The 12,455-nt window shown below is 42.4% G+C and overlaps 1 protein-coding gene across 1 annotated transcript in view; it reads left to right on the top strand.

Annotated features, from left to right (window-relative positions):
* Nucleotides 1-12,455, top strand: part of LOC144785986 (uncharacterized) — a 252,354-nt gene that overhangs the window by 75,227 nt on the left and 164,672 nt on the right. The window contains exons 2-4 of the mRNA XM_078664891.1: nt 569-653; nt 3,132-3,175; nt 11,522-11,543. Of these exons, the coding sequence (XP_078521017.1) occupies nt 569-653; nt 3,132-3,175; nt 11,522-11,543 (151 nt within the window). The remainder of the gene's footprint in view (nt 1-568; nt 654-3,131; nt 3,176-11,521; nt 11,544-12,455) is intronic.

Genomic DNA, 12,455 nt, shown 5'->3' on the forward strand with positions numbered 1-12,455 from the left:
GTTCGTTAAAATATCTCTTCGACCCTAATTTGCTGACTGGTGTGCAGGGGGGGAGGCAGCAAACACGTCATCAGTATATAGCTTGTGATCTGTGAATCTTTGCCCATGGATGCTTCTGGGGCCCTAGCTATTCTGTACGACAAACCTCTGCCACTGACCCCAACAGACCTATAATCTGTATGGTTCAATGGCTGATGCAAACAGATGTGATGGACCATAACAGTTGTGTTTTTCGATACAAGAGGAACCTGAGAGGCAACAACGCTCTCAGAACCATCATAGATTCTGAAGAACAACAGTGGTGCAAAAAGTGGGTCTTCCTCTTGCAACACAGGCAAAACCCTTGTATTGTTTATATACCCTACTTTCCTTCTAAGTCTAACTGAACTCAAACAATAATTCTTCTGAAGGTTGTCTAGGCGAAAGAGTAAAGGCACAGAAACTCCTGCTGACTTCATATCACTATAGATAATTGCAAGATTACTATCATACCATATGGTAGCCTTCCTAATGTCAAAGCTTTACTACAATTACAATCATAACTTGAATGTATTGCTTTTTTTTTCAGTGCAATCAAAAGGAAGAGATGATGAACCAGCGGTGTCAGGCGATGTCGCCTTTGTGGAGGCTAGTGGGACTGCTTCTAGCCCTAGGTAAGAGAAGTTTCATATGGTGGATTGTTTGACACTGATTGTCTGCAGATTTAAAGTTTATTTCGACAAGTGCAACTCTGCTTCAATGGAGAAATGAGCCAGTTGAGCAAAAAGTAGTGTAATTATATCTCAGAAAGTTAGTTTCATCCCACCATGCACCTTGTCCATGCAACTAAAGTTGATGTGTATTATTAATCAGCAAAACAGTGAAAATGATTCTCTCAACGTTGTCAAGGGTTGGTGTGGGATGCCCCTTTGTATGTCTTGAAATTAAGGATGCTTTAAGTCATCCTGGTACCTGATTTTGGTTTCGATTCTATTCCCTCTTTTCATTCCAACAGTGTTAGATGTATTATATGGAGATACCACTTTGTCTGCTAACTCTGATGAAATAAAAAAGGACTAATATTTCAAAGTCAGAAGTATATTCATCTTGGACTTGCACACCTTCTCTAAAAGCACTTCTGTGAGCTTAAAAGGCAGAATTCTCAAAGGACATTTAGAGACACTTCTTGTTGACCATTATCACTGCTATTATAATAGAATCTTTCATCATCTCCTTATCAGTGCCCCATTCCAGGACAAACATTTCTTGACATTCTCAACATGTTTGATTGTGTGTCCTTGATGATTATGCAAGGACCCAGAATTTATGGTGGCAAGAATCTGAATCTACCAGTACACATAAGCCAAAGGCACCCAGTATTAGACTAGTCAGAGCAATTCAACATTTCATAAGTGAGGATGACTTCCAACTGTTTTACAATCCCTAGTACTTTTGAGGCATAACTACAGCAACACATTACTGGGAGCTATCTCAGAACTTCATCTGTCCCCATGCCGGCTACCTTCTACATTTAGATATTGGTATGGCGCAAGTTGATATCCATGTGAGCTACCATCGTAAGAGCAGGGCACAGAAATAATCAGTTTGAGGCACCTTTTAGGGTAGAAAAAAAAATCAACTAATTACCCATTGTCAATAGTTAAAGGTTCATGTTGACAAGAATTTCACCTGCGACTCCATTCTATTTCAGTCTATTTGGATCTTCAAATCTCATGTGGGCTTGGGGGGATGGTGGTGAGAGCATTGGCCTCACCGCTCCGCCCACCCCCCCACCTTAAAGGCCACTCATCGCCAATGTAAATTCCTGTTACAAAAAAATCCTTTGATGCAGGAAATAAAGGTAAATTAAGTTTAATCCCGTAACAGGAACACCCCGACGTTGCAAAATCAGTGGGGATCTTCTCCGGGAACTTACCACTCTTGAGTGTGAGCATTCTGTCATGACCACAGAGTGCTCCATGGAGAGTAAAATCCATTGATATGAAAAGCCCATAAAAAAATATTCTGAAACAAGGCAGGGATGCTTTCAATCTGTTATCTTCTGGGAGATTGTTTCAGACCCTAGGCACCACACATGAAAAGAATTAGATCAATGTTTCAATCTTCCTTAATTTGGGAATTTCCAACATCAATCAGCATTTGTTCCTGGTGCTTCTTTCTCCTCAAGTCAGCAATATTTTTTCTTTTAATTTGGTGAGTCAGTTTAGTTGAAAATCTTTATGATTCAAGCATGGTATCATAGATTGCATTCTAGCCTGCAAGGAGGTCAGTTGGAGACCTCGCAGGGTGGGAGTGATATGATCTGATTTATTTGCCACTAGGCCGTGTAACTGAGTCTAGGATAACCCCAACTTAAAGGATTTCCTAGGGAAGTTGTATGGGAAATAGCATACAAATTATGGTAAAATCACACTCCTTTAAGTTAGTGAATTTTCTCAGACATTCGTAAGAGGTTTTCTCAAATGTATCTGAACACATAAGTTATATCTAAAAGGTCCAGGTGTAAGTGCATAGAAAATACGGAAAGAAAAGCCAACTATCCTCATTTTCACGCAGTGGTGGAGGAAGAAATATCATATTAGAGGAAAATATATTAAGTGGGAGAAGAAGGGATTTCTAAAACTACTTAAAGATGTGTCACATTTCTTAACTATAAACTGGTGAATTTTACAGAGTGCATAAAATACGCAATGGTATGTCTTCAAACCCAGGCATCAGTGTATTTTAGGAAATCTCACACACTTATGCTTGTTTATTAAGCTTGTTTATTATGACAATGGTAAGTTACACCTGTTTGGTTGGAAAGTTTGGTAAAGTTCCATGCAAGTTGGGAACAGACGTAGAAGCAACTTATGATGACAGGTGTAAGTTATGATTACCAGTGCATTACAATGGCAATTGTAACTTGTGTCTATCATTGTAACTTCTGTCTGTCATTTTTTGATTAAGACCTAATAGTGCTCTGGCTCTTTACAGCGCTGGGATGCCCCAGGAGGGTAGCCATGCGCTAGAAAAAAGTATGTACATTTACAATTAATCGAATCCTTCTATGCCTAGAATGCTTTAGACATAGGTTTTGTTCCATATGAGATCTATCATTTTAACCTGACTCCTGTTTTCTTTGTTTATAGGAATATCCCTGCCCTTTACTTACGCGGCAACCACCAATGGCAGAGTAAGGTTACCTATTTTGTTTTTAATTATTGTTACTTTTGCGGTAATTGCCAAGCTTGAAAAAATAATTTGTTAATTTGAAATTCTTCGAAAGTATATTCAGTCACCTTAGAGAACTGAGTAACTTCCGCGTCCTTGAGAACCTGAAGGTCCTGGGTCACCCAGTTTCTTCCTGGGGCACTCAGTTACTATTTGAGCCCTGAATACATTAATTACACTGATGACTCAGCACTTGTGTAATGGTGATCTGGCAATTTTTCAGTCCAAGATTGACATTTGCCCTTACCGACAATAACTTCTTACACTAGTTGGTTATTTTGTAAAAAGTGGTGCAGTGTTTAGTGGAAGTCTAGTAGGGACCACAAAGAGGGTAGGATAGAAAGTTAAAGCAGAGATGCCATTTGTCAAAGAAATGTGGGCATCTTACATTGTATGTTTAATCCTATGATTTGTGTGGATTTCCAAAATTTGAAAACCTTCAGGGATTCCCGACATCCCAAGAAGTAGGGCTCGGAAATCAATGAGAAATTCTAAATTTACAGGTGTCCTATTCCTCCTCCACACTGACCCCTGAGGAATGGCTGCAATTCGGATATTCCTCAAGAAGACGTATGGAGGGGATGGGCATGATCACCTTGTATTTTTTTCACCAATTTCTACATCTCGTAACTATGCAGAGAAAACACCTCCGCTAAGCATCTTCAGAGTATATGGAACTTTTTCACCTCAGTTTTTGTAATTACTCCGCCATTTCTAGCGCAACCGTCAAATGCTCAAAATCGATGCATAAAGGCATATACATTGTCTGTTAGTGCTGACATAATTATACCTTTACAGTTGTTCACATCCTTGTGAATGCCCACGCTTCAACCTTTACCAGGAAACACCCTTTTATTCCGTTGCACAACCCTCTACTTACTGAAAGAAAAACATTTGCTAGACTGTAAATTTTCTGCAGTGAGACTGCTGACCTCACCCCACTCTGTGACGAGTCGTCACTGATTGACACTCGGCCCTGGGCACTCCAGGGCTTAAACCTGTCAATGACGCTCCCCCTCATCACAAAGGGGAGGGCCTTGATGTGCTTTGCAGAGCGGAGGAGGTTACGCTAACAAGAGTTGTGACATCCTCAGCCCAGCAAAGTTCAGCTCAGGAAACCAGGATCCTGTGCATTTAACGCATGTCTAGCTCCTGGCTGCCTGACCTGAGAATAAAGTGTGTCTGTCAGGAGGATCTTTGCTCTGCCTTACAGGCACTCTTTATGTTTCAAAAGATGTACGGGCGTGGCCCTTCCGCCCTTAAAGGCAGGTTGCTGCCGACTATCAGTTCTATCTCCTTTAGCCATTGCACCTGACCACGGACTGATTCCTGACCAGCGGCTGGGCTCTCTCTTCTGTTCGACCCTTCACATTGTCTGTTCTTTGTCTATCACTGCCCCATGCTTAAGAGTTATCATCTGCCAGGATACCAGTAGGGTGGCAGTTGTGCTATACAAGAACTATATACAATACAATACAATACAATACAATGTGTCCCGGTTTACCCCGGTGTGACACTACAAACAAGAAGCGTGTAGAAACCTTGATTAGTGAGTCACTGACGCTCCTCTCTGCTGCAATGTAAATAACAATTGGTTGTAGACAGGGATCCACACGCCACAGTATTTCTATTAATGCCAACTGAATAGCAGGGTGTGTCCACTGCCACAGGATAATTGGTGGCTGTATATTGTCAAACAAGACCAAAAAATCAGGTAAGTATTGGTCGTCCCACCCATTTGCAAGTTGTGCAACTGGACCCTGCCCTTGTATTATTCAACAAGAAGACACAAGTCGCTAGATGCCTATGGCTTTCAAGGACATCTTCAGACTCAGAGCACTCTTCATATTGCTTGTTGGGCAAGTCAGACCTGCACATCAGTGCAGTCACAGCTCTCTCTCGCAACGTCAGGGTTAACTGTTGCAAGAGCAGCACCTGCATATCATAGCTGACACACCTGAGAATTCAAAAATATCTCATTTCAGTTGTGGTGATCCAAGGAGCAGATATTAATTTATTGCACATCTACTATTGACATGCCCTCTCATCACTTGGTAAACAGGAATGTGTTGTTTTAAATGTCTTAAGGATTTTATCCAGACAGCTATCTCTCTACTTTTGCAAAGGTTTATTGTACATAATATGCTGTGAGAGGTTGTTTGTCTGTGGGTGTGCTGGTTGTTGTAACTTAGGGTGGTCCACCACCCGCGGAGACTGCTATCCGAGTACTCCAGGGGCATGCTCATAGTTCAATGGGCAGCTTCAGCACATCTTAAATATTTTGGTGTGGTTGATGCCTTCACTGTCTATGAGTGTGGTGTTTGTGCTTGCATCTGTGTTAATGTGTAGTGAGAGTAAGAGGTGGACGTCTTCAGTTTTTGGTTTTGCCTTCCTTAGGGTGATTGCTGACAAATGCAGGGTGTATCTGATTCGGTGTGCACTATGCCAGATAGAGCCATGGTTTACTAGGGGATATTGTGTAGTTGTGTAAGTGAATGATTGTTTCTAGTGTGCTTGGATGCCTTGGATAAGGTGAGAAGTCATCATCTGAGTGGTTTTGTTGGCGGCACTGTGATGACAATATTTCATACTGCACTCTGCGTGTTGTACTGATCGCCCACAACATGTTGCATTGACAATAGTTTTTGGTGCTGTCTATGTTGGTGTGTTTTGTGATGATTGGCTAACAGTGTTGGACTGCCTGCGCATTGCATGGAGCTTGTGTTTAGAGCTGCTAGTTAGCAAAATTGTGTCATTTATGTTTTTCGACATTGTGCTAGGTGAATGATGGAGGTGGTGTGTCTAATTTGTCATGTTCTTTTTGCTGCATTGTTATGTTATGTTATGTTATTTAAGTTTATATAGTGCATGGTCACCGGACCTTTTGATAACACATAACTGCTGATGTGGGTCAGGCCATGTTTAAATGGCCATGCCTTTAAAGATTTTCGAAATAAACAGATGAGTTTCATGGTAGATCTTATCACTGTGTATTTTAGCATAGATATGGTGCTGTGGGTCTAGGCATCATCTTGTTTTGTAGAAGTTGAGGCATTCTGTTAGGGTTAAAATATTATTCATTCAGCATACGTACACCAAAGTTTCATGTTTCTAATGGAAAAGAAGATTTGAGCGTAAAAACTACCCTCAACCCAGACTCTCTGCGGACCAAACATCCCAATTTTCGGTCAGGGCTAGCGGCTTGGGTCATTGGTTGCTGTGTGGACGTATTTTCCAGCTAACCCACCAGTCAAGATCATAATGTTATGCTATATGATATCATTATGTTTTGTCTATATTCTTTGCGCTCACTTCCTGCCAACACTGGAAGATTATATCTACCCTATTAGTTTAACCCGTTCGGTGCTGATGACGGCTCCCGGCCGTCATGAGTTACGGTGGGCGTGTGCTGATGACGTCTGGGAGCCGTCATGACCACGCCCGCGATCAGAATGTCCAGCACAGGCGCGGAATTCCGGCCGCAGCCAGGGGGTTAAATTGCACATCTTTTGTAGACACCATTGTAACGTTTTCTTTTTGTGTTTAGATGCATGTATCTGTTTCGTATCTTATGTGTAATTCATGTACTATAAGTCCTTATGTAATGTACCTGGTTCTTTTGTAAAGCGCTTTGACACCTTTGGGTAAAGTATGCACTATGGATGGATGTGTGGATGTAAGGATGGACAGATAGGTGGATGGAGGGACGGATGGATATATTGACGGATGGATGGATGGATAAAAGTACCGATGGGTGGATAGATGCAGAGATGATTGGATTGATGGAGAAAAGGATGGATATTGAAGAAAAGGATGGACATAGAGAAGTTTGGATGGAAAGAAGTTGGAAGAAAGGATAGAGAGATGGATGAATAATGTAGAAAAGACAAAAAGGATGGATGATGGTTGAATATAGAGTGTTAGAATGTGGTGAGAAAAGACAGACAGAAAAAAGAATGATTGAGAGAAGGGCGAAAGAAAGGACATAACAATGAAAGATGGAAAGAAGCAAGGAAGGACAGATGGAAAAGAGATAGAACACTGAAGAGATGGGAAGAAGGAATAAAAATGAAGGTGGCTGCCCCCACCCTCCTCCACCAAACGAGTGCAGGGTTCATACACATCCCTTATTTGCTCTGCACTATTTCTAATATCGTTTACAGTGAGGGTATTTTTTCTGTCTTCTTCCAGTGAGAGGAGGCACATTTTGCCCATTTCGGTTAATTTCTGTCTTTTTTGCACTGCCACAATATCACAGGTTTAAGTGGAGTTTGGATTTATGCAGATATTCAGAGGTGAAGAAAAAATGGTCACTTGCCTCCGTTTCTATCTCCAGATAGGATTTATCAGCCCGGTCCTGCTTACAAGGCCATGGTTGTGCGTTTTTAAGAACTGGGGTTATAGGTTGAGGGCGGCGGATGCCCCACTAAGGCAACGTCCAGACTCTTTGTCAGGGTGAACTACAAAACTTACTAAATTAACCTGTGCTTAACCCTATGGTAGTACGGCACAAAAGGTGTCATGCTTAACTTAGAGGCAATGTGTAAAATATTGACGCAGCAAGCTAACATTAATAAAGTAACACATAACTCAAGAAAAATCCAAAACCAATTTGGAAAATAGATTAAAGTTTAATAAATAAAGTGACACTAAAACAAATTAAATCCAATCAGTAGAACCGGAGTTATGAATTTTTAAAGTTTTTAGCATAAAACAGTGATCAAAGCGCCAACCGCGGGTGTCTGGTCACATAAGACCGTGTCAGAATCAAACGTTAAGGCCAACCCCAATGGAGGGTGGGTCAGACAGAAAGGATGTACTGGGCCCATCTCGGCTTAGCTTCATACTTAGAAAAATGTCTTCAAACGTTTTGGAGAAGGTATTCAGTGGGTCCATGCAGCAGGCTGTGTCCGTGGAGGGGGGTGTTGTCATCGCGGAGGCACTGGACAAGGTTGCCTTGAAGATTTTTACCTTTGAACTTAGATGATTTTTTGGAAGTCGGATTCCTCCAGTGGGACAAGCCTGCAGGCTGTAGTTGAAGTGGGTTCCATGAGGCCAGACACCTTCCCCAGGAGAAGAAGGTAGAGGGAGCTACCTTGGAGTGAGGCCGCCGGTTAATGCACCTCAGGCAGATTAGCTGGCAGGTAGGCCTTGATCTTCTGTCGGTCCTCCAGGAAGGTTTTCTTGGATACATTTCCAAGTCCAAGCTTCTAGGGTTAGGCAGCAGCAGTACCACCAACCCCACTTTCAAGGGTCCAAGACCTGTGGGGCACAACTTGGGAGGGTTAGGACTCACTTCAGCAGAGGCGAGCAGCAGGGTGCAAGCATCAGGAACTTATTATGTCCCTATGGCTCACACAAGAGGCCAGTTAATTACCCTCTTGGAGTCAATATGGTGGTCCTGGGTTCAGGGAGAAGGTCCATTTCCCGTGCAGCCAGCAAGGCAGTTGTTCAAGCACCAATGCAGTCCTTCTAGCAGCAAGGAAATCCTTCTGGCAGCAGTGCAGTCCTTTTGAATTTTCCACAGGCCCAAGAGTGTACAGAAGAGTTGTTCTGAGGGTCCAATATTTATACCTGGTACCAGCCTTTTTGTGTGTAGGGGGAGCACCATGTCCTACTCCCACTTCTTGTTCTGGACAGCTCTTCCCTTGCCATGTCAAAGCTCCAAACTGTCTGGGATGATAACAGGCTGGTGTCAGGTTCCTTTGTATGTGCTGGAGGCCCTCTCTTTGAAATGAGGCAGGCACAGGTCTGCCCCCTGCCATTCTGTCAGGATGACCCATCCTGCCTCACCTAGCCCCATTTATGTCACTGTCTAGGAGGTATACACAAACCCCAACAGCAAAGCCATTCACTACCATGTGACCCAGGACACTGGCAGAAGGCACAAATGGTTGGGACAAGAATATACAAACTTCATAAATGTGGGATTTTCAGGATTGTGACTTAAAATCTAACTTTAACATTAAAGAAGATTTTAAATTATAATTCTTTTGAGTCTAAACGGCATATCTCTAACTGCTCCCAAACCAAAGTTACCACTTATTATATGTAATAAGGTAACCCAGTGTTAATCAATGGGAGAAATATTTCTTACAGTAGTGAAAAATGACGTTAGGATTTTTTCACTACTAGGACATGTAAAACTTAAACCACATATTCTACTTTTTAAATACCATGCACACTGCCTTGTGGGCTTTTAGTGTCTACCTTAGGGGCCGAAATAGCAGTATTAAACTGCACCGGGCTTTTAGTGTCTACCTTAGGGGCCGAAATAGCAGTGTTAAACTGCACCACACGCTGTAATGACAGGCTTGAGACATGTTTCAATTTGTTACTTTAGTGAGTGGGACAATGAGAGCTGCAGGCCCACTAGTAGCATTTAGTTTAAAGGCCCTGGTTACATGTAGTACCATATATAGGGATTTACAAGTAAATTAAATGTGGCAATCAGGAGTAGGCCAATTTCACCATGTTTTAATGGTAAGAACACAAGCACTTTAGCACTGGTTTGCTGTGGCAAAGTACACAGAGCCCAAATACGAGCAAAAATATATTCAGAAAACAGAAGGGGTGAAGGCAAAAAGTTTTGGGGAATACCACACCAATGATATCGGGTCAGAGTCCATCCCAGACAACAAACTTGAACAGGTAGCAACCATTATTCACAATAAAGAGGTGTAATTGTAAATCATGTGGTGCCATTTTCTTATGAGAGGCCACAATTAATTAGAAAAAGCAACCAGATTAGATGTGTGTAGACATTAACAGGAAGTATTTAAGGCCTAATACAACCACACCTAGGTAAATGTTGCGAGAGGCTTTCCAACTACAAGATGATGTTTGGAAGAATGAACAAAACTAACCAGCACATTGATTTCAATGGGTAAACAACCTTTACAACGCAACTTTTACAACGCACTACCATTACAACGCGGTCATTACAACGCAAACCATTACAACGAATTGCGCTGGGGGGCACTCTAGGATAGGGAATAAGTTTAATTTACTATCCAACACCTTCCCTAGTGTCCACGGGGACTGGAGTTGGAATAGTAAATTAAACTATTCACTATCCAACACCCAAAAGCACTATGCGTTGTAATGGATTGCGATGTAAAAACCGCGTTGTAAAGGCAGGCGTTGTAATACCCTGCGTTGTAACGTCATACATCCATTTCAATGCCATCTAGTGGCTCTCTGTGACTTAACTAAAGTAGAGCTTCTCTGTATGTACAGGCAACTTAATAAAGGTGGAGTTGCAGGTGTAGCCCATCACATCACATGGAATTCAATCTAAGTATCATTACATTGTTACTTCATGCATAAGGTGTTAATTTTATATGTGTATGCATATAAATATATATATATGACCTGGATCAATGGATTTTAGACTTTGTGGATAAATACTAAGCTGGATCATTCAATGGAAGACAAACTGCATGCATGGATTGATGGATTTCAAATACACATGCTGATAAATGGATTGATGGGTGATAAACTAGGTAGATTATATCAATTGGGATAAAACGATGTCAATTTAGTTGAATGGATGACAAACTGGCAAATTAATGGGATCCAGGATGGATGCATGGACGACAAACTGGATGAAAAGATGTCAATCTGGGTGGAATATATGTGACAAGCTGGAAGGTTTATACTAGATGCATTGCTAAGTGGATAAATTCGTATCAGACAGGACACATACCTGATCCTGATGGATGGACACTGATGGGGAACAGCATGATGAGTGAAGTAATGGCTAGGTGTTAATCTGGATTGGAATGATATAGATCATATGCCCGCATCAATGTTGCATCTTATCTTGCATCCAAATACATTGTTAGCTGTGCAAGTACATTACATCCCCGTGTTTCAATATTACAGCTTCCCACTACAATGTATCTAAATGGTAAAGCTTGGTCACTCTTAACAGATGTACGTCAGGACAACGCGGGCTTTCGCACCGCGCTGCCATTACGACGCATCCATTACAACGCAAGTCGTTACAACGACTTTCGCTTTAGGCGCTGGATTTTGGAATAGTATGATTTACTATTCCAACTCCAGCCTACGCAACAGTAGGGAAGGTGTTGGAATAGTAAATCTACTATTCCTTAGTATCTAGCGCCATCCAGCGCAAGTTGTTGTAACGACTTGCGTTGTGATGGCAGCGTCGTAACGGCAGCGCGGTGTAAAGCCCGTGTTGTCATGGCTGTCTCCCGTCTTAACATGTGCTGATGTCTTTCATGAAAAGTCAGTGGTAAATTGCTGGTTTACTAATGTTTTGCCTTTTCTCTCCATTTAGTGCACTGTGGCACCGGTGAATGGTAGGTTTCCGATTCTCTGTTATAATATCTTCAATAATACTTCGCCCTTGGAACATGAAATGCCTATGATGCAACTTTTTACCAACTTTAACATTGACGTGTCCAAGTTATTGTAATTTAAAATCATTTCATCTTCATGGTCTATATGAGACCGCTGGCTGGGATCGTCCGCCCATATGGTATTAAGATCGTGACCTATGCGGACGATACACAGCTGGTGGTCTCATTGGTGCGGGCCGAGGACCCTGCGGGCACAGTGGATTTGGCGGGCTGTTTGAGTGAAATTAAGAGCTGGATGACCCTGTCTTGTCTCAAACTCAATGGGGACAAGACAGAGGTCATGCTGTTGGGCCGCTCAGCGCCAATTGCAATCGACCAGATCTGGCCAGCCTGCTTGGGCACCCCCCCAGTCCCCAAGGATGCCATCAAGAGCTTGGGTGTCTGGCTGGATAAGTCCTTGACGTTTGACCATCAGGCTGTTGTACTATCTGCCACCTGTTTTGGCCTCATTAGAATGTTGAGGAAGATTCTTCCTTTGCTACCTTTTGAGGCAAGACAAATTGTGGTGCAAGGACTGATCCTTTCCAGGCTAGATTTTGGAAACGCGCTGTACCTTGGGGCCCCAAATTTCACATTAAAGAAGCTGCAGGTTATTCAAAACTGTGCTGCTAGGACCCTGCTTCAAATCCCTCGCAGGACTTCTGTGAAACCTGGACTAGCAAGATTGCACTGGCTCCCGGTGAAAGACAGGATCAGTTTTAAATCTCTTTGTGTTGCACACCAGTCTTTTTGGGATACTGGTCCAGTGATCAGTCACCCCCTAATTACCCCTTACCTTCCCTGCAGACAGCTACGATCAACCAATGCTTTACGTGCTGTTGTGCCAAAGGTAAACAGGTCTAGATTAGGAGG

The sequence above is a fragment of the Lissotriton helveticus genome, chromosome 10 (genome assembly GCF_964261635.1).
Source record: "Lissotriton helveticus chromosome 10, aLisHel1.1, whole genome shotgun sequence".
Taxonomy (NCBI): domain Eukaryota; kingdom Metazoa; phylum Chordata; class Amphibia; order Caudata; family Salamandridae; genus Lissotriton; species Lissotriton helveticus.